Raw genomic sequence first — 23,258 nt, forward strand, 5'->3', positions numbered from 1 at the left:
CCTCCCTGAGGCAACTTTGGGCGACTATACAAAACACATCGCCGCGTGTGCATTAGCGCAGGCGACTTTTCATTGTAGCCTATGAGGGAAAACGCTGAGGCAGTTCGGGGAGATAGTCGCTCAAAAGACGAGGCGATTAGTCGCCAGGCAACAAAATCTCCCCGAATCTACTTGTGTGGCCTTACCCTTAAAGGAGGAGAGATATACTCCTTGCCACCTTTTTAACCTTTCTCACTGATAAGCAGATAACAGTCTTGTTGTCTGTCTCCTTCAGGTTCAGTTTTCCTGTTACGCTTCTTTATTTTCTTTGACTCCATTTTGATTGTTTCCTCCTTTATGCTGTTATCATCCTCTTTTTTTATTGGAAGTGCAGTCAGATTCCATCATCTGTTCTTCAATATGCCAAATGCTGTGCATGCAAGTTATGGCTGATTTCTCTCTAGTTCCGCATTTGTCAGCCAAATAGTATTTTCTTCCACTTTGATAAGTTTCTTCTTTCTTTTATTTACCACCAGGGTAAACTCTTCTTCATTTATGGAGACAGTGCAGGGTTTGATCTTGTGTTCCTCCTTTAAACATTTGGAGTAAAGCTTGGGTTTAAACTCCACCTTCACCTTGATGGCTTCTATATTATGTTTCCTTCCAACATTTTAACCCTTCTCACATTAATATCTTTCTCCTTTAAGTAGGGAGTGTAATCAGAGTCATTTCTCTGTTCCTCTGCAGTTTGTTTTTCATTTCTTGTTTTGTGCTTTGTGTTTGGTTTTTTTTTTCATCAACTTTTCAATCTTTTCCTCCTTTATCTCAGTAGTGGAGGGGTTGCTTCTATCTTCCTCTTTTATATAGGAAGTGCAGTCAATGGACTCATTGCAGACCTCTTGTTCTGCTTTGCAAGCAGTCTGTTTGGACCGTAGCAACCAGATTGCTGAAACTGCAAACCGGAGAGCTGCTGAATAAAAAGCTATTTAACTCAAAAACCACAAACAAAAGCCAGTTGCAAAACGTCTCTACATCATACTAACAGTTAATTTAAAGGTAGAACATGGCGGCAGTGTAATGCATAGGTTTACACACGTGAACAATTCTCCAAATTTCTCTCTACATCATACTAAAACCCTTTTAAAGAAAGACAGGTGCATGCTAGGACTTCTCAGCAAAGTATTACATATAAAGAACCGGTAGTAACAGTTACTACACAGTTATGTTTCCTTATCTCCTGTTCTGAACACTTGGTTGGTGTTAACTATAAATCCTTATCCACTCAAGCTGCGACTCCAGTGAAGCTGTAAATATTATATATAGTGAATAAAGTACCCCCTCTTGTAAAATATAGGGATATTATAAGTTACCGAGGAGTTTCATGACCATATAAAAACACGAGGCCGAAGGCCGAGTGTTTTTATACAGGTCATGGAACTCCAAGGTCACTCCTAATATCCTCATATTTTGCAACTGGGGGTACTTTATTACTTTATTTATTATAATACACAAATTTAAGTGAGTCATGTGACAGAAATGACATCAGAACTCACCGTTTATAACTGATGACATCAGAACTCACTGTTTATAAGGATATAATTTACACGATATTCATGGCTTTTGTGTATTATATACATATAAAAGGCGAACTCATGTGCAGATTTCAAAAAGGTGTGTTGTTTGATGCTTTACTTGCCCTTTACATATAGGGAGGGACTTAAAGGGGTAGTTCACCTTTAAATTAACTGTTAGTATGATGTAGAAAGCGATATTCGGAGACAATTTACAATTGGTTTTAATTTTTTATTAATTGTGGTGTTTGCGTTATTTAGCTTTTTATGCAGCAGGGTCCAAATTACCATAGCAACCATGCATTGATTTGAATAAGAGACTGGAATATGAATAGGAGAGGCCTGAATAGAAAAATGAGTAATAAACAATAGTAATAACTATACATTTGTAGCCTTACAGAGCATTTGTTTTTTTAGATGGGGTCAGTGACCCCCCATTTGAAAGTCAGATGAAGAAGGCAAATAATTCAAAAACTATAAATAAAAACCAATTTAAAAATTGCTTCGAATTAGCCATTCTATAACATATTAAAATGTAACTGAAAGGTGAACCACACCTTTAAAAAGTTGAGGCTGACAAATCCAAGATACAGATAAAAAGGAAAAATAATGCGCTTTAATCCTTACATTTCATACAGTTTTTATTGGCATGGTAAAAAAAAGGATGTGCTTTAAAAATGGCAAACGAGACTATTAAATCACATGGAAGAACACATATATTTCACAGTTGATTAAATATGACAAGCTTTATTGCCAGGATCAGCACTTTATCAGAAAAGTCCTCACTTCTTCCCCCGTGCAAATAATGACAGGGCGGGCTGGCAGCACGATGGCGTTGGCAGCATTAAAGTTCTTTACTGCTGAAAAAGATAGCACTGTTGGTTAAAAAGTCCCCCCCCCCCTTTCCCGGGTAAGATTTCACACAAACACGCACACATATAGATTTATGTGTCCAAACCAAGTCCTGCGGGAAGTACATACAATTTTGGCCTATGAGTAACTGGATTTGACTTGCTGAGAGAGAGAGAGAGAGAGAACGGTTTCCTTGGTGGCTCTTCGTCCAAGTGCATCAGCTGCTCTCAGTTGATCCCGTTTCCCTCGCTCTTCTATATTGGCCGAAGAACAAAGACGACATCGTCCAATACGTAGTAGTCATTGTACATGTCTCCTTCACATAAATACGGGAGTCGGGAGACAGCCTCCACTGCAAAGCCTGCTTCATGGAAGACATTGGCGAGGCTGTTTACCTGCTCCTCCCAAACTGTTCCGTTGACCTCCATGACTTCCGCAGGCTTCTCCCACTTCCCACCTGGGGAGGCAGATAAGGAATAAAAAAGTATTATTACTGTTACATGGACCTCTAATATTTATTGAGATTTATATCTTGCAGAATCATATTTTATATACATATATTATCTCGTCTTAGCCTGGGCTCAGTCATTCTCCACAAACTGCAGTAAATCCCTGAATGGTTTATTTGTGGGACGGCATCTACCAAAGCAAATCTGAAAAGCAGGAATGTTATGTGCACACAGCATTAATATGCCCTTGGGACATGGGTGTTCTGTCTGTCGCTAATGGATAATAATAAAGGGCTGGCACATACCAGACCACACTCAATAAACTGATGTAGTAAAAAATCTTTTTATTGAGGCAAAAACATCACAGCAAAAGCCTTACGCGTTTTGTGCCTTAGTCATAGACTGAACACACACTCAAACACAGTCATATTTACATGAAAAAGGAGCAATCAAACATACGTATTTAACCGCCAATCCAAAGTGTGGGCAGTAATTGGAAATGGACCAATCAAGGACACCTTCTGAAGGGCCAATCCACAACATGGTTACAGATTAGATTTATCCATCAGATTATACAAATTTACAGGCAGTCTGCCGCTACCTTTACCCAAAGAGAAGCACATGGGAAAACAGCCCACCACCTGGTATCACTGTGAATGCTACGGAATAACTGAATTATTTGCCTACTACATCTTTCCAACTTTCAATTGGGGGTCACTGACCCCCGACAGCCAAAAAAAAAATCTGTTTGCTCCAAAAGCTTTTTTTAAACGTATTATGGTTACTTTTTAGTTTTTATCTTTCAGTTCATGCCCTCTCCTATTCATCTTCCAGTCTCTCATTCAAACCACTGCATGGTTGCTAAGGTAAACAACACCCTAGTAACCAGATAGCTATTGAAATTCCAAACTCACGAGCAGCTGACCAAAAGGCTAAATAAATGAAAATGAATAGCAAATCGTTTCAGGATATCAATGTCTATGTCATACTAAAAAGTAATTTAAATTCAAACACCCCCTTTAATAGATTTGTCAGCTGCATTGGAAAAACGGCAGCGACCAAACAAGCAGTTATGACAATTGCCGTGTTCCAGACCAGAGTTAAGCTCAGGGAACATGCTCAGCAAGGGCTTAAGATGCTGACTAATGTATCAATGAATGTATTAAATTGTAACCGATCTAGAATTCAGCAGTGTGGCTGACAATTTAAACCTACAAGAGTGAAACTGGCGAGTTAATACAGTCACAGGTCTAATTAGAACATTTCCATTCCATGTCGATAGATGGGTCACTTGCCGTACTTTACTAAAGGGGCTTTCTGGCAGGAAGAAATTGCACAAAGGAAACCACAGGTTCCTCTTGGGTACAAAGAAATTTGCGATATAGAAATATTCAGGAAAATGACCAAACTTTTATCAACGTTTGCTGCATGTTCTTGGGTATAAACGACCTTGATTGAGCAGGGAATTCCTTTCCTAACAAAACATATGCCGGCCAGAGTACCTTGCCCATTAACTGATCAAAGTGCCATCACGTTGGTGATGGAGCAGGTAAAAACTCCCCTCCCCCTATTTCTGGATATGTCCCTGAATTCTCTGTTCCTAATCCATTGCATTAACATGGCACAACGTTGCACTGGGGAGGGACAAGGTCTGCAGAAAGTGGTGGAGGGATTCCAAGTGATGCCCTTGCTAATAAACTCAAGCACAATATTGCAATAGACCATAAATAAGTAAGTTTTGGTCTTCATAGTTAGTACAACTAACAGTCCAAGGCACCCAAGTTGGGGTGGGAGGGAGGACAGCCTATGAGTAAGTGCCCCAGTAAGTACAAAACGCGTTAGGCGGTTATCTGTATGTCCCAATAAATGATTTGAACTTTTAATTATAATTTTTGGTCTTTACTTTCGGAGAAAACTCACAACTTTTTCAGATTTTTGCACCCATGGACTGGGGTGAACTGTGAGTATTTTTCTCCCCTTATTATTTACCTATTTTCTTTTTGATTAAAGGGATACTGTCATGGGAACACCTGTTTTTTTTTCTCAAAACACATCAGTTAATAGTGCTGCTCCAGAAGAATTCTGCACTGAAATCCATTTTTTAAAAGAGCAAACAGATTTTTATTTATTTAATTTTGAAATCTGACATGGGGCTAGAAATATTGTCAGTTTCCCAGCTGCCCCCAGTCATGACTTGTACTCTGATAAAATTCAGTCACTCTTTACTGCTGTACTTCAAGTTGGAGTGATATCACCCCCTCCCTCCCCCCAGCAGCTTAACAGAAAAATGATAACAGCTCCCTGGTATATCTAAAAACAACACTCAATAGTAAAAGCCAAGTCTCACTGAGAAATAATACTAAGTAGGAGAAAAAACAGCCTGCCAGAAAGTAGTTCCATCCTAAAGTGCAGGCATAAGTCACATGCCTGGGGGCAGCTGGGAAACTGACAATATGTCTAGCCCCATGTCAGATTTCCAAATTGAATTTAAAAAAAATCTGTTTGCTCTTATGAGAAATGGATTTCAGTGCAGAATTCTGCTGGAGCAGCACTATTAACTGATGTGTTTTGGAAAAAAACATGTTTTCCCATGATAGTATCCCTATCTGTAATGGTACAGTTATGGCATTGTGCACCATATTTCTAATGTTTGGGAGGGGAGACACCTAGATCCCTCTCCCCACCTGAATACAACACACTGTATCCATGAGGCAAATAACAACTAATGCACAATTTTAATGGAACGTTATCAAACAGCTTATAGAACAGATATGATTGAGCGGAAACACGTTTTTAAACCTACCGTTTAGACAAATGGGAGAATAAAGCAAAATGAAGCAGTTTAAAAATGTAATCATTTGTGTCAAAAATAGGTTTTGTGAAGATGACCTGCAATTTAACGGTTTCCAATTCTGCACAAGATATATGTGCCCCAGCTGAAATACGCCTTTTATCTATTTTCATCACCGCTGCAAATATATGTCTCGTCTTTAAAACAGAACGGAACCAGTATGTTTGCTGCCAAGGAATCTGTGAGAAACTGGGGAGAAGTGGCCTTTCGATAAAGCTTGTTGTCTTCCCCAGTTAGACATAAGCAGGAAGTTTCTCAACCCCCTGACGGACTTTGCAATCGGAGAACTTATTTCCCTTTTCTCCCAACAGTTTGAAATCTGCAGCAGAAATGGCTCTGCGAGGCTTCCAAGTCTCTGTTATGTTTCAGCTCCTCTGGGCTTGCTGTGGTAAGTACTATATATATTTATACCTACCAGTGGATCTTTTAGTTTCCTTTATGCATTCGTTTTGTTATATGGCCCAAATACTGAATGATTGAGCCGGTGAATGGAAGACTGGGACAGAATTGCTTTCTGGTCAGGCATAAGGTTTGTAAGTGTTATTCTATGGAACTACTTTTTTTAGTTGATGTATGTGAGAAGTAGGTCCATCAGAAGACAACCAAAGAACCACCTTGGCATATTATAGCTAAGGAAAAATAGGGATTTTTTTTTTTATAGATTATGCTGCTTGTGTAGAATCCAGGCAACCCAACATAGGCGTAGATGCAATAATGGGGTTCAATTACTATAATCTACAAATGAAATGCACTGTGGTAGGAATAAATTCTGACTGTAAAACATCAGTCTGGAAAAACAACGTAGCCTTTTATGGAATCTGAAGAGCCCTTAGTTCTTCTGTTGGTGGGAAGAAATTCAGCGGTAAAGAACTGATGATAAAAGTCACAAGACGGGTCTTCCTGAATTTATTGTGGGAACCTGAAAGGTTAGGAACTCTCAGAACACCCACAGCCAGCGCCTGTTTAGCCTATGACTAAGTGCTGGGAGCACATAATGCTTTGTGGGATATGTTTAGTGCTTGAGCACCTGGACCCCGTGTGATAAATGGTGAGCACATTATATGTCCATATATCACAGTGTAAACCCAGCACCAATGTATAGGGTGCCCACTGATAAAATATTGCTCCTGTGGTTAGCCACATTATGGGGATCACATGGGTGTTCTCTTACATGCCCTCCCTTTGTACTTGTGTGCAAATGCAAGACTGCACTTCTGATGAATATATTTATTCAGCAGAAAACAGTGGCAAGCAAATGTTCCTTTATAAGATGGATGAACTGTGCAAACGCATAAACTTTTATCATTTAAAGCTAATCGTTAGTATTGTCCCCTGGGGCAAAGAAGCTAAACCAACATTTAAATTGAAATTATAAGAGGTGTTTCCCCAGCGTTTACACTGAAGTATTGTGTTGCCACATCATTTGTAGAGTGATGCCTGCTAGCTAAGGGCTTTTTGGCTCCTTTCAGCCCTTCTCACCATAACCAGATTTGGTTCCCCATTTTTATATCATTTCTAGAGAAATACCCAGAAGGGAACGTTAGATGATGTAATACATTCTGGCTCGGAAGGACATAGAGACATGGGGAATCCAACACTGGGGACAAACCATTTAAGGAGAAGTAAAGGCTAAAATACTGGAGGTGACAATATGTTGGCATACTGCTTACCTTTTCCAAGGCTCATGGTTTTTTTTTTTTTTCCATAAAAACTGCACCTTTCTTCTAGAGCACTTCTGCACCATGTTTGATCCAATTCCCAATTTTCCCCTATACCACTCACATACATCCAACATAACTGCTTAAGGCTCTCAAAGATAGCACCACAGCCACAAGTTTAGCGCTTTGCCTCACTGGGGGTTTCCAAAATATTGGGTTTTAACTAGGGATGCACCGAATCCAGGATTCGGTTCGGGTTTCGGCCTTTTTCATCAGGATTCGGCCCGGCCGAACCTAACCCGAATTTGCATATGCAAATTAAGGGCAGGGAGGGAAATTGTGACTTTTTGTCACAAAACAAGGAAGTAAAAAAAGTTTTCCCCTTCCCATCCCAATTTGCATATGCAAGTTAGGATTCAGATTCGGTTCAGTATTCGGCTGAATCCATTGCAAAGGATTCCGGGTTTGGCTGAATCCAAAATAGTGGATTCGGTGCATCCCTAGTTTTAACCTCATTTTCTCCTTTAAAACATAGAAATCCCTATGGAGAGAAATATATTTTGGCTGTGAGGAAGTGGGACTGGGAAGAGCTAAGGGAGGACGGCAGCAGAGATGGGAGAACATACAGTAAAGGATGGGGTGATGGAAACATATTGAAGAACAACTGGGCAAGAAAATGTAAATGCCCAGAGAAAGATATGTTTTTGTCTAAGGAAAGGGCAGCGGCGAGCACTACGAAGGCAAGTAATGGAGAGTGGAGAATTATAATTCCTCAATGGACATGCATTAGAAATACTATAAGTGGTCATAGACGTTAAAATTCTTTCCTGGAAAAGATCTTTCCAAGAAAGATTGTTCATTTCAATACACACGTGTAGAGCTGAATCGTCAGATATACAGGTAGAAACTAGGGATGCACCGAATCCAGGATTCAGTTTGGGATTCGGCCTTTTTAAGCAGGATTCGGATTCGGCCGAATCCTTCTGCCTGGCCGAACCGAATCTGAATTTGCATATGTAAATTAGGGATGGGTAGGGAAATCACTTAACTTTCTGTCACAAAACAAGGAAGTAAAAAATGTTTCCCCCTTCCCGCCCCTAATTTGCATATGCAAATAAGGGTTCGGATTCGGTTCGGTATTCGGCCGAATCTTTCGCAAAGGATTCGGCCGAATCCAAAAAAGTGGATTTGGTGCATCCCTAGTAGAAACAATAGAATTCAACAATAGCTGATGTTCGGGTGCCTTCAAAGGCGCTCAATCAAAATTTTCCGGCCAGCCCAATTGTCGAGCCAACTGATATCCAAGTCTTCTGCCGATACCAGTCGGCTCGTCTACCTCCATATATTGGAAGGTGAGAAATATGTGGGTTGTGGAGCAATAAAGTGGTCGGTGAAATGCAGGATTTTCATGAAAGTGTTTGGGGAGGGGGTAATGCATCAATCATGGCGATGCCAAACCTCAGGGTAATAACTGGATTCAAGTCTAGGCATGTTCTGCTGTCTATAACTGCCATCCTTAGCTGCCATTTGCCCCTCACCAGGTCTTCCTGCATGAGAATCCAGAGACATTCGCTGAGATGAGCCAAACATAAAACTTAAGGAATAAGCAGTAGTAAGGACAGAGCTTGACAATTTGAGGTCAACTAGGATTTAGGAATCAGAGCACACAGGTTTAAGGGGTTGGTTCTGCTTCAACTTTTAGTATCTTATAGAATGGCCAATTCTAAGCAAATCTTCAATTAGTCTTCATTATTTATAGTTTATTATTTGCCTTCTTCTTCTCTTCCTCTTTCCAGCTTTCAAATGGGGGTCACTGACCCCATCTAAAAACAAATGCTCTGTAAGGCTACAAATGTATTGTTATTGCTACTTTTTATTACTCATCTTTCTATTCAGGCCCTCTATTCATATTCCAGTCTCTCATTTAAATCAATGCGTGGTTGCGAGGGTAATTTGGCCCCTAGCAACTTCAAACTGGGGAGCTACTGAATCAAGAGTGAAATAACTCAAGTAATAAAAAATGAAACCCAATTGCAAATTGTCTCAGGATATCACGCTCTACATCATACTAAAAGTTAACTCAAAGTTGAACAGCCCCTTTAAGCAGACATGATTTACAACAAGCAGTAAATGAGTCCAGGGAAGAGGGTTGTACAAGAGTAGTATTTAGTCTATAGACATGTATTTCTATGCTATTACCGGATTGGCTGCGCTCAAGATAAACGATAGGTTGCTTGAAGCAATATCCGTTTCCATGCAAAGAATTTGCTTTATTTCCCTTAGTTATGCATTTAATTTTTTTCTTTTGAAAAAACAAAGTTGCTTGAAGTTACTTCCTTAATTTGTGGCCCGTTCCTCTGATATTATTTTATGTTATGAACATCTAGTTCCTTTAAATTCAATTGTCAGAGTTGTCCCATGATACGCTGCTATTTATTTCTCCTTTTTATGCTCTTTTAGGGTAAGTATGTATTTTCTAACCCCCGTACAGTCTATTTAACGCAGCCAGTACAGTAAGTGTGATGAGTCATTATAACCGTGTTCTGTATAAGCAGATGTCGCAGAAGGCTGCACCGTGACAGTTGCAGAAGAACATGCACGTAGCGAGTGCCAGGTGTCGGATAACATTACCTTGTCGTGCGAATTCACATACAACAACTGCAAAATGCTAGGGGAAACTTACTGGTTTCGCTGCCTCGTTTCTCATTGTGAGAAGATCTGCGACAAACCCTGCGTAAATGGGCGGTTTAAAGTGCTGGCCAACCGGACTGTGCAAAGTGTTACAACAAAAACCGTGCTGCACATAGACAACGTACACGCTAACGACAGTGCCATATACATCTGTGGTGCAAGAGACAGCAACTTCCGTGACATCGGATCAAAAGCCATGGGGCAAGGGACTACACTGGTAGTAAAAGGTTAGTCACGGATAACAATATTTAATATCAATGCACTTCTGCTCATTTGGAATCATGTGACCTTCTCTAAAGGCAAACTTCGATGTGTAAACCCTAAGTAGTTACTGAAAAACAGCTCCCAGAATCCTTTGAGAGATCATATTGCATATCTTTTTGTTTCCCGTTTTCCATTATTTTTCAAACGTTTGGGTTATGATAATGATTTGCCTTGCTCCCCTATAAACTCTGCTAGCCAGGTGCCTTTCTAAACCACTGCAGAAACATTGTAATCCTCAAAAGTGACCCCCTAAGCTCTTGAGCAATTTCTATTCATTTTTCTGTTCTTAATGGTGTCTGAAATGTTAGCAGTTTTACTAATACCCAGCTTTAAAGGACCAGTACCATAAAAAATATTTAAAAAAATGTGTTTCTTTTTAAGGAAAAAATAACACCAAGACAGTTTTCAGTTTTAATTTGCAAAGCTTTTATTAAGAAATTATCGATTCTCTGCTTGTGCTCCTCTTAGGGTTGCCACCCAGCCGGGATTTAATCGACCCAGCTGGAAAAAAGGGTCTCAAGGCCGGTGCCGGTATTAAAAAAAATACCGGCAATTAATTTGCCGGTAAAATTCTGAGGGGAGGAACCGCCACTTAATTTTAAGCAGCTTCGTTGCTCCCTCCTCCCTCCCTGCTTGAAATCCCCCAGCTATGCAGCGCCTGTCACGGCGCTTACGTGACATGGAAGGTGCGATTCTGGACTGCGGGCTGTGTTTTGGGTTGTCACTGCCGGCTCTGCCCCTTTTTGCGTCACGGTCTCCCCCTTAAGTACCCACCACTGGCCGGTAATTTTATTTTAAAAAGGCGGCAACCCTAGCTCCTCTTCAAAAACAGCGACAGGGCGACAATTCATTGTGCGTTGCTCGATTTCTCCTCCCTGGCTATCTCCTATAGAAGGCAGGAAGGAGAAATCAAGCGCCCTGTCGCCGTTTCTGAAGAGGAGCGCAAGCAGAGAATCGGTAAGTAATTTCTTAATAAAAGCTTTGCAAATTAAAAGTGAAAACTGTCTTGGTGTTTTTTTCCGTTAAAAAGAAACACATTTAAAAAAAAAAAAAAAAATGATGTTACTGGTCTTTTAACTCAACAGCTCTTTTTGAAGGTCAGAGTGTCGGTGGCCCTAAAATGTCTAGGTGTGTTCTATGCGTTTCCTGCATTCAGTTAACCTTAAAGGGACGGTTCACCTCTCAGTTAACTTTTAGTATGTTATAGAATGGCAAATTCTTAGCAACTTTTTAACTGGTCTTTATGGGTTTTTTTTTTTTTATAGTTTTTTTAAATTATTCGCCTACTTCTGATTTATCCCAGCCTTTAAATGGGGGTCACCAACAAAAACAAAAGCTCTTTAATGCTACAAATGTATTGTTATTGCTACTTTTCACTACTCCTCTTTCTATTCAGGCCTCTCCTATTCATATACCAGTCTCTTATTCAAATCGGTGCATGGTTGCTAAGGTAATTTGGACCCTAGCAACCAGACAACCCCTTTAACAGACCTGTAGGTAAACCGACACCTGTTACATTATTTTAAGACCTTGAGAACAGAAAAGGATAAACTACTGCTTCTACCTGAAATTACATTTACAAATATCTTTAAAATCACAGACAATTTATAATTATTTTATTGGACTTTTTTTTGTTTTTATCATGGTGTAAAAAGACAGTTTTTGGGTGGAGGCCCCTTTAATGTTGGGAAAATGAACTGTTCCAGCAACTTCCTTGTTGCATAAAAGCCATGCTTAGAGTGTGTGATATACTTGCCCCCTCTGCTTTATAACATCATGATGTCTCCTTGTGTATTACAGATGAAGCACAAAGCATTGTCACAACTGGATGTGTTGTCCTGATCGTCTTCTGTGTGCTGCTCTTACTATACAACATTGCTGTATTTTCCATTTATGCTTTTAGAGTAAGTCACCTTTACTTGAACGGTAGAAGCAAATTAATGCCATAAATCAATCATTGTTAAACTAACTGCTTCCTCTTTGCTCATGTGTAATGGTTTTAATGAGAACTAAACCCCCCTAGGAACACCAGTCCCGCTGCTTTCCATGGCCCCCCAATCTCTCCCTCTCCACATAGTCTATTAAGCAGAAAGTTGCCCCTATTTAAAAACCTAAGAGCCTAAACTAAAGCAGAGGAGTTCCCTGTGGCCATCTTTTTTTCATTTGCATCTTATTTATTATATCACAAATTTATCTTTTTGGGGAACAAATTAAAAAAAAAATTTGTGGTTCAAAAAAAAAAAAAAAAAACTCAAATTTTTCGAGATTTATTATACCCCAATGCTGCAAAAAGCCTAAATACGACAATCTGCCATTTCAGACCTGTCAGGGTCATGTATAAGTCAATGGGAGATGCCCCTATCCCCATTTGAAGATGGTTAAACCCTATAATCCAATATTTTGGGGGTTTTCGTTCAAAAAGCCAAGGGAATCAGGAAAAAAGTCCAAAAAAACTGAACGATTTGGGTTTGGATTATGTATTTTAGATAATTCCAACCTTATTATCGGATGATGCGTGTTATGCTCCAATAATCCAATATTTAGGGGGTTTTCGGTCAAAAAGCAGAGGGAATCAGGAAAAAAGTCCAAAAAAAACTGAACGATTTGGGTTTGGATTATGTATTTTAGATAATTCCAACCTTATTATCGGATGATGCGTGTTATGCTCCTATAATCCAATATTTAGGGGGTTTTCGGTCAGAAAGCAGAGGGAATCAGGAAAAAAGTCCAAAAAAACTGAACGATTTGGGTTTGGATTATGTATTTTAGATAATTCCAACCTTATTATCGGATGATGCGTGTTATGCTCCTATAATCCAATATTTAGGGGGTTTTCGGTCAAAAAGCAGAGGGAATCAGGAAAAAAGTCCAAAAAAACTGAACGATTTGGGTTTGGATTATGTATTTTAGATAATTCCAACCTTATTATCGGATGATGCGTGTTATGCTCCTGTAATCCAATATTTAGGGGGTTTTCGGTCAAAAAGCCGCAGGGAATCAGGAAAAAAGTCCAAAAAAACGGAACGATTTGGGTTTGGATTATGTATTTTAGATAATTCCAACCTTATTATCTGACGATGCGTGTTATGCTGGCCATACCTGTGGCAACAACAAAAAAAAAAAAAACTGTTTTTTTATTATTGCTTCACCTATGGTGGTCCCCTGATCCAGGCTGATATCTATAGTGTATTTCAAAGATTGGGCAGGTTTAAAAATGTAATTGTGGGTGCACCATATCAGCCAATGCAGCCGCAGTGTATGGCAGCCTTACATATCCCACCTCAAGGTGAGTTTCAAAAGACGATTTGATATTTCTAGAGGGAAAACTGAATCTACCTATTCCTGTCTATAGTGTCTGGGACATGAGTAGATCTGGAAAGTAAGAAAGTACAGATCAGAATCCTTTTTAAGACCAACCAAATGTTTTTGCCAATTCACGCAGAGGTGAAACCTTAAGCTGGCCATAGATGCAAAGATCCGATCGTACGAATCATCGTACGATCGGACTTTCCCCATCTCCCGACCCGCCACTAACCATTCAGATCAAAGTCTTACCAGTCAGATTAGTTAAAGAACAGATCAGCAATGTTCTGCCCCTGACAGCAATCGTACGATATCTATGTCCAACCAAAGCCGGTGACAGTCTCCCACTGAAAATCGTACGATCGGCAATACGCGCAGAGATATTATCGGCAGGCGACAGAAATTTTCTAACCTGTCCGATCAACCAAACGACCGATCTCCGCCGGACGAAAAATGTCGGGACTCTCCACACACGGTTCGAAAATCGTACGAATCCTCGATTCGTACGATCAGATCTTTGCGTCTATGGCCAGCTTTAGTGCTGACGGTGCTGAAAATGTTATAAAAGTATTGTGCCCCAGAAAGTTTTACAGGAAGGTTGAGGAGACAAAACACTGCTAAGAGTCAGTAGCAAAAAAAAAATACAAATAAGAAACACACACTTGCAGAGAGTTGCACCCTGACTTATAAGGAAGAAATGTATGCTCAATCTCAGTGTTTTGCTGCTGCAACTTTTTACAGGAAGAGGTTGAAAAAAATAAAAAAGCAGAAGACAAATAAAAATATCATCAGGCCGATGCCCTTATCTTCATCTCCATGCATAAAAAATAAACAATCAGTAGAAATGGAAGTGTAAAGCTCATTATCCAGAATGAATAAAATGTGTTGTGAATTACTCTTTTTTTCCAGTCAAAGCTGAAAATGTTTAAGGAACCAAAAACAGAAGAGGCTGGAAGTACAAATGTAAGTATCCTAGGTGTAAATGCTGTACCCACATACAAATGGAGTTTCCAAGTATGTACAGGTCTTTATACTGAGATCTACATTCCCACAGAAAAGTTACAGACGGCAACGGATTTTTCAAGCAATAGCACAGGAATATCACAAAAGATACCCGAGAAAATCAATGAGTCCGGTAAGAGTTTTTTTTGGGGAATATTTTATGGTATATTAGTGGAACTGAAATGGAAAATGATCCTTTATGGCCATCCCAATATTGGTTTTCCTGGTAAAGCGAACAGTCAATGGTAAGAATTATTTATGATCACCAAGGAAGCTCTTGCTACTGACTATTAAATCTAGATTTGTAGATCATTTGATGCCAGCAATATTAAAGCTTTTAATCATATCTATAATTTTAAATATCAAGAAAGGATTATTCTAATGCTCTACAGCCGAAGGTGTTTAATCATGTGCTGGGGGGTTGCTGTGTTATCCACAAGGGAAGAAGGAGGTGTATGGATTTAAGGTTATGTCCAAATAAACTTGTTTCACATATGAGTAATAAGTGATATCCTTGCAGAGAGCACCAACCATTTGGTTTTTTGGAGTGCTACCACCATTATGGTGGACATGGTCTTAAAACTTCTGGTGGTAACATGGGTCTGGTTTAAAGTGGGTGTGGTTAAAAAACAGGGAGTGGTCAACACTGGTTTCCATTATCGGCCCTCCAACATGAAGGCCAGAAAAATTCCGCCCCTCAGTACAAGAGAAGTTGGACAGCACTGCAATACAACTATCAGTTTACAACTCTAAAAAATGTACTCCAAGCTTTCCCTCGGTGTGCCAACAGTAGGGATGCACCAAATCCACTATTTTGGGATTTGACCATATTTGGAATCCATTGTGAAAGATTCAGCAAAATACGAACCGAATCTGAACTCTAATTTGCATATTCAAATTAGGGCCAGGAAAGGCCAAAGAGAACCACACGTGCACGGAGTAGTTAAAGGAGAATTCAACCCTAACGTTAAAAAACTCAGGCAATAAGATGGAAGCCAGAGGATTGTGGGCACCAGCTTACAGCACTGGATATAGCTATAATAAATGTACTGCTTACTCCACTGCAAGGGTAACTTTCAACCATCTCCTCCTCATTATTTTCTACCAAGAGAACTAATATTAACTGAGCTATTCTCCTCCTTACAGAATTCTACAAGAGTTGATGATGCCATCTACCAGAACACACAGGGCCCCTAGTTAAAGAAACACAGACACAGCACTTTGTGAGCTCTCTTTAAGACTATATTTTTACAGGACTGGGCTGTATTATTAAAGCCTGAAAAAGTTGTGTGGGAAGATAAAGAGTCTAAAGATGACCTGGATTTTGTGAAAAAACCAAAACAGAATATTATTTCTGTATCTTCCCCTATTATTTCTGTATATTATAACAATAGTAGTTTTTAAACAGTATTTTGGCTGTAAATGTTTTGTGTAGTCAACCAACACATGTAAAAAAAAGTTTTCTTTGAAGTGTATGTCCTGCTTTTATGGCAGTGTGCAGGTCTTGCAGTGTTGTATAGAAAATTAGGTTGAAAAAAAGGCACAAGTCCATCAAGTTCAACCTTTTAAGTCTATATATGACCAGCCTAACTGATAGTTGATCCAGAGGTGTTGTGGTAAAGGAAAGCATTGTTAAAGTAGAAGGAAAGTAATTTGGCACCAAATGTTAGGCACCCCCAAGTGATTGTCTTTACTTACCTTACACCCCAGGCAGGTGCTCCTATCAGCAGAAAAGTGCACCAGCCCAGGGTTCTTCCAGCGAGCACCACTGAGCGATCTTCTTCCTGCATCTTCTTTCTTCTCACGGCTGCGCATGTGCAGTACAGCGAAAAGCTGAACTTTAACGAAAATGCCGGCTATTTCGTTCTACTGCGCATGCGTCTGACCCGGGAAATTTGAAGAGTGAAGAAGCAGGAAGACTATCGCTCTGTGGTGCTCACTGGAAGAACCCCCAGGTCGGTGTAGCTGATAGGAGCACTGGTCCGGGGTGTCCCGTAAGTAAATGGAATTTCTTGGGGGTGCCTAACTTTTGCCACCCCAAGTGCTAAATTACATTTCCTCTCATATAGGGGTATATTTATCAAAGAGTGAAGTTAATAGTGAAGTTCCGCCACTAGAGTGAAATTCCGACCCTCTCCATTTATTTCTATGGGATTTTTATAGGCGTATTTATCAAAGGGTGAACTTTCACTTCACCCATTGATAAATACGCCTTTCAAAATCCCATAGAAATGAATTGAGAGCTGCAGAATTTCACTCTAGTGGCGGAACTTCACTCTTTGATAAATTTATCCCTTAATCTGTAGGCACAAATCATCTAAATCACACTGGCATTCAGCAGCTCCAGCATCAATGCTCCTATTGCCCTCATTCAGTCAGTGGCAGGATAATGGGATTTGCTGCTACGTATGGCTCATGGCACACAAAGTGGCAAGACTCCTGAACCTGCCCATGCTGCCCATCCTTGACCCCGGGTCCAAATTACCCTAGTAACCTGCATTGGATTGCTTAAGAGATTGGAATATGAATAGGAGAGGACCTGAATAGAAAGACGAGTAATAAAAATATATACATTTGTAGCTTTACAGAGCATTTGTTTTTTAGATGGGTCAGTGACCCCTCATTTGAAAGCTGAAAAGAGTCAGAAGAAAAAGGCAGATAACTCAAAAACTATAAAAATAAACAATACAGAACAATTGAAAAGTTGTGTAGAAGTGGCCATTCTATAACATGCTAAACATTAACGTAAAGGTGAACCACCCCTTTAAGAGATCCAACAAAGTGTTACAATAGAACTCACCATTTTCTACGTAGGGGTGAAATGGCAATACTAGTGCCAGCACAACCCTCCCTCTTGTTGGCTCCAAAACACTTCTCATCTCTTTTAGTAGTGTCACTGGCTGATGACACCGATCTAGGAGGTTTAAGCAGCTTATAACGTCGTACTGGAATCCTGTCCTTTGCCATTCATCAATATTAAGCACTCTAGATAGAAGATAAGAACAAACGTATGTCAGGGATAAATAACAACACGAAAAAAGCAGAGGTTGCAGGGAAACATTCTTTACTTTTTATGTAAGTTTCTTCAAGTCTGTCTCAGGCACAGCTTAGTGTGTGCATAACATACTTTGAATAACTGTATTTCCCAGACTAAGTATTATGAAGAATAAAAAGAAACGGACATATTGAGCCCCTTGGCCAAGGGGTTTGTGGTAGATCATATCATTGTATCTTTTTAGACTTGACGCAAGGTGCCAACTCTCCATATCACTCATATAGGTATGGGACCTAGTATCCAGAATGCACGGGACCTAGAGTTTTCTGGTTTAGGCCCCATTCCGTAATTTGGATCACCATACCTTAAGTCCAGTAAAAAAGACATTGAAACATTAATTAAACCCAATAGGTAAATTTTGTGTATAATAGGGATTAAGTATATCTTTGTTGGGATCAAGTACAATGCACTGTTTTACTACTACAGGGAAAGGGAAACAATTTTCCAAATTAAATAAGATTATTTGATTATAATGGAGTCTATGTGAGATGGCGTTCCCTAATTTCCAAGCTTCATGGATACCGGTTTCCAGATCCAATATCTGTATTATCATTTTAATTTCACATCTAGAATCCACAGTAGATGCTGGCTACCATATAAGTAACCGAGAACATCTGAATATGAATTCATTGCACCTAAGCGGAAGCTGACTGAATTAAAAGGGGTTTAGCTATCCACAAATGGTATCCAAGTACTGCCCAGGACACAATACTGTGAAAAGAAAATATTGTTTTTATTTAAAGGAACAGTAACATCAAAAAATTTAATTGTAATAAAAAATATAATTCAGTGTTGCACTGCACTGGTAAAACGGGTGTGTTTGCTTCAGAAACATTATTATTGTGTATATACAGTTAGGCCCATAAATCTTTGGACAGAGACAGCTTTTTTCTAATTTTGGTTCTGTTCATTACCACAATGAATTTTAAATAAAACAACTGCAGACTTTCAACTTTAATTCAGTGGGTTGAACAATAAGATTGCATAAAAATTGAGGAATTTAAGCCTTTTTTAAACAACTTTTAGAGAAAAGTTGTCTCTGTCCAAAGATTTATGGGCCTAACTGTAAATAATCTGCTGTGTAGCAACCATTCAAAGGAGAAAAAGATTTAGGTTACACAGCAGATAGCAGATAAGCTGTATAGAACAAAATGTTATCTGTTATCCACTATTTAACCTGTGCCATTTAGCCTTTTTTCAATTTCCACCATTGCTACACAGCAGCTTATTTAAATGAACTATAGTAGTGTTTCTGAAGCAAACAGATCAGTTTTACCAGTGCAGGGCAACAGTACATGATATTTTCATTACTTTAAAACACTTTAATTTTTTAGTGTTATTGTTCCTTTAAGAGTTTATTGTTTTCAGCTGTAACTCCTAAACTTTCTTCTGCAACCAACATGAGCAGAGCTGGTAGCCAGAGTTTCTGGCCACCTTCCTGAATTCAAACAAACAAAAGCCGAACAAGTCATAGTGTGAAACTCCAGGTATAAGTTATCCCAGGACATTAGTTGCTGCGGATGACTTTATGCACGTAAGGTAAATTAAGAAAAAGGATTTGTGCGTATAACTCACCTGTACTTTTTTTTTTGTAGTTGCCATATCATAGTCTGAGACATTTCTGTAACATAGATCTCTTCAAAATGAGGGCTCATTACTTTAGTCACTTCTCCATCCCCTGCACCTAAGTCCAACAAGCGATGTGATTTCCACTCGGGGCCAATTTTGAGAAGACTTTGGAACTGTTCTGGTGAAAACACAAACATTGACCCTCTTCCAAGCAACCTGCAAAGAGAGAAGTAGGCGAACCATTTGTATTGGTACCATACTGCCTGACCATCAGAGCATGCATAGCAACTAAGCTCAGTTTCAAAATGAAAATTTCACTTTATTGGTGGCAGATAATGAAGACAGCCACAGCTCCTCCTCACTCCCTGAAATATAGGATTGCTCATTCTGTTGGCCAGAACAAAGAGAACAAAAGTATCTGATCATCCCCGTGCATATCCAGTTGTACACTACTTTACCTGTACCTTTGGCCCATAGGCCTTTTAATTGGGTACAATAAACCTTTGCTGGGCCTCAGATTATGCTTAAACTACTAAAATGTCACAGCCAACTATGTTCCCTTTCCATTTTCAGTACCTCTACAATGTCAGGAAAATGATAAAGCTACTGTATCTGGTGGCTTATGTTCAGTTGTTTCTTATAGGGATGCACCGAATCAACTATTTTGGATTCGGCCGAACCCCCGAATCGTTCGCGAAAGAGTCTGTCGAATACCGAACCAAATCCGAATTTGCATATGCAAATTAGGGGTAGGTAGGGGAAAACATTTTTTACTTCCTTGTCAGGCAGGCAATTTCCCTCCCTGCCCCTAATTTGTATATGCAAATTAGGATTCGGTTTGCCCAGGCAGAAGGATTTGTCCGAATCCTAATCCTGCTGAAAAAGGCAGAATCCTGGCCGAATCCCGATCCTGGATTTGGTGCATCCCTAATTTTTTATTTTATTTTGACATTATATGCATATACATTACAATCTAAATTTGTGTTAACATCTATATACAGGTATGGGATCAGTTTTCCAGAAACCCCATTATCCAGCTCAGAATTTTACCATGCACTCCATTTTATCCAAATAATCCAAATTCATTAAAATGATTTCCTTTTTTCTCTTTAATAATAAAACAATACCTTGTACTTGATCCAAAGATATAATTAATTCTTATTGAAAGCAAAACCAGCCTATTGGGTTTATTTAATGTGAAAATTATTTTCTAGTAGACTTAAGGTATGAAGATCCAAATTACGGAAAGATCCGATATCCAGAAACCCCCTGGTCCTGAGCATTCTGAATAACAGATCCCATACCTGTAATAATGTCTCTGGTGCAATTCTATTAATCCCTGCATTAAATACAAGGTATTATCCTTTGGGTCACTTATTTTGTTGTGAGTGAGCAAATAGGAAAACAAATACATGATAGCACTGGCTTTCTTAATATAAGAAGTGAAGAACTCACCCATTGATTGATGTTCTGGACATAAACATGCTGAACACAGAGGACATGAAGGAATGATAGAGCTGAATGGAAAGCCAGCCAGATTTCTCAATACTTCTGTTCAGGAATGTCTGGGTTCCATGGTCTAAGTAACTTTGGATGAAAACGGGCCGGAGGCAATCACTTAATTTTTCTGTGTCGCATAGGTACCACTGCAAAAAAAGCACGAGAGTCTGAATCTGAAACATTTATAGGTTTATGGTAGCAAATGAGCCAATTACAGTAGGGCATTATACCGAACAACTACAAATTTCGATTTGTAGTTTTTCGATTTTTAATTTTGGGTTTTCATGCCCCAACGAATTTCCCTCAATCTACTTGCTGGATACACTTCTGCAGCTTTAGCACTGTTAATCTTTATCATTTCAATATCCCGCACAAGCAGTGCTCCTACAAACTGCATGTTTTGAAAGATGGCAAATCTACACGAGACTACAGTATTAGAAATTCTAAACTTCAAAGCCAGGCAACGACTGCAGCCTTGTAGCACGAAACAAGTAAGGCTTTTAAAGGCCACACACCCAATACAGACATATTGTTTTTTTACAGATAATATTGATGAATCAGCGCACAGCCTCCTACCACATGTAGGGAATGCGTCAATCCTTTACCTATGGATGCACCGTCATCCCAAATATCAGCTTATCGATGAGAAAAAGGAGAGCACTCTAAAATCACAAGCAGGTAATCTGCATTAGAGTGCACTCCTTTTTCTCATCGATAAGCTGATGTTGTTTTTTCACGTCAATAGCCGTTATTTTGGGATTTTGCTTGGAGGGCCTGCTCATCTTGTTCACGAATGGTTTTATCTACTCCCTCTGGCTATAGGTTTGGAGCTTGGTACCCAAAGCCAATGTTTTAACTAATGAATACTATTTCAACATCAATTAGGGTTGTACTATGTTTAAATGACTGCATTTCAGTTCAAGCTCCCCTTGGAGGGCAAATCTTTGGTCAGGGCCCCCTGTTACATCAGACTGAGATTATGGATATAGTGAAAAATAGGAAGATCAGTCATTCAGTCCCAGCAGTTTCTAGGGCACCACTTCTCACTTTAACTGACCTTATTGCTCAGTTTTCAGGTGAATCTAGAAAAGTGTTCTCCTCTCCTCACATCTTGCCTTAACTCACCTTTATGCTGAACCCCCACAGTATGGGAAACACTGCCATTGGTTGCAGATCTCTAGTCTAGACGGAAGAGGGGGTGCTGATAAGTGGACACCTGAGGGGCTGGGATGACTGGTTAGTGTACTAGGCGTGTCACTGCTTTACTGTCCCCCTCCCCAGAGTGCCATTACACACCTGCTGATTCCCATCCCAATACGGGACCTGGTTGTGGCTCATCATATTCATATAAAGGGATCTGCTGAGGTGACTCCTCAGGTACCGGCCACTCCACATCTTCCTCAGCCCGGCCAGGCAGAGCAGGTAGCCAAGTATCCAGCACACGAACAGTTTCATCTGAGCTGCGCCCACTCTCTTCTTCCGGGACCGGAGCAGGCCATGGCCCAGCGGGATGTACACATCAGCCTGAGGAGTGGAATACAAGGGAGGGGAGGAGAGAATGGAAAAAGAAAGAAAGGAACGGAACCTGTGCGGCGGAAACAGGGTTTCCGCACGGACCTAATTTCTTTAGTGCTCACAGGGCACATGAACTATAAAAGGGGCCGCTCTGGCACGGTCTTTTCTTCTCTATCATACATGATCCTCAATACGATAGAGACGCTGCATAACCGCGTATATGTTTGGGAAAAATAAAGTTGTCTCATTTGTTCATAGAATAGTCCTGTGATTAGGCCAAGGATGTATGCAGGGCGGGGTTTTGGGGATGAGAGGGCATGTACATTGTACCCTGGGCCCTTAGGTTCACAGCAAGTAACACGTATTGCTATTTACTATATAAAATATTCTTGATATAAGAAGCCAGTTATTATTGAGCTGGAGGAGTGTGTTACCCTAGTTACCCCCTCTATCTAACCCAATATGTTTGCTGTATACACTCCATTATTGTTTAGTCACACCTCCCAACATTTTGGAAGTAAAAAGAGGGACAAAATTTTTTTTTCCGCACGTAGCGCAGCAATTTTTTGACCACACCCCTTTCGGAGGGGGTAAATGTCTATTTCAGCATATTAAAAACATCCATTCCCTGACGCGTTTCGTATCATCCGATACGTAGTCATGGGTATTACATACACATGCAGCTTTTTAAACTAACATTCCGGACATGATCTCAGCAATTGAGTTGAGTTAAAACTTCACTCAGTATACTTAAGGTAGCTCCGGATTAGTCTTTGCCTCTGGAGAATGTTTAAGAATGGGGACAAGGAGAATTCTATCACAGGATGGACAGGTAATTGCCTGACTCCCCTCCATCCTGTTCTATGGTTTTTAACAAGTTAATATTCGCCCCAGAGGAAACTATGAGAATGACATACGGAGACTTTAGTCTCGTTAGCGCTTCTATATCCCTGTGTGTCTCTAAGGGGCCCATTTACTTAGTTAGAGTAAAGGAATAGA

General features: G+C 39.8%; 2 protein-coding genes across 2 annotated transcripts; one reads left to right on the forward strand and one right to left on the reverse strand.

The window, feature by feature from the left end:
* Positions 1–2,173: 2,173 nt before the first annotated feature.
* Positions 2,174–22,233, reverse strand: mettl9.L (methyltransferase like 9 L homeolog). Its single transcript, NM_001086131.1, is given in 5 exon segments — positions 2,174–2,859; positions 17,421–17,605; positions 19,251–19,460; positions 20,700–20,890; positions 22,041–22,233. Coding segments are annotated over 5 exon segments (948 nt in total). The 5' UTR covers positions 22,200–22,233; the 3' UTR covers positions 2,174–2,656.
* Positions 5,894–16,328, forward strand: LOC108701595 (immunoglobulin superfamily member 6). The gene is made up of 6 exons (XM_018236443.2): positions 5,894–6,090; positions 9,916–10,278; positions 12,116–12,219; positions 14,528–14,581; positions 14,673–14,753; positions 15,767–16,328. The coding sequence occupies exons 1-6, from the start codon at positions 6,033–6,035 to the stop codon at positions 15,815–15,817; spliced, it is 711 nt and encodes a 236-aa protein (XP_018091932.1). The 5' UTR covers positions 5,894–6,032; the 3' UTR covers positions 15,818–16,328.
* Positions 22,234–23,258: the final 1,025 nt, after the last annotated feature.

Source organism: Xenopus laevis, chromosome 9_10L, assembly GCF_017654675.1.
Source record: "Xenopus laevis strain J_2021 chromosome 9_10L, Xenopus_laevis_v10.1, whole genome shotgun sequence".
Classification (NCBI taxonomy): Eukaryota; Metazoa; Chordata; class Amphibia; order Anura; family Pipidae; genus Xenopus; species Xenopus laevis.

What these genes read in the sequence shown, in the direction of transcription:
- LOC108701595 (XM_018236443.2), top strand. Translation starts at nt 6,033, where the DNA reads ATGGCTCTGCGAGGCTTCCAAGTCTCTGTTATGTTTCAGCTCCTCTGG. An exon ending in GACTACACTGGTAGTAAAAG is followed by an intron (nt 10,279 to 12,115) that starts GTTAGTCACGGA and finishes TGTGTATTACAG; the next exon opens with ATGAAGCACAAAGCATTGTC. An exon ending in CGAGAAAATCAATGAGTCCG is followed by an intron (nt 14,754 to 15,766) that starts GTAAGAGTTTTT and finishes TCCTCCTTACAG; the next exon opens with AATTCTACAAGAGTTGATGA.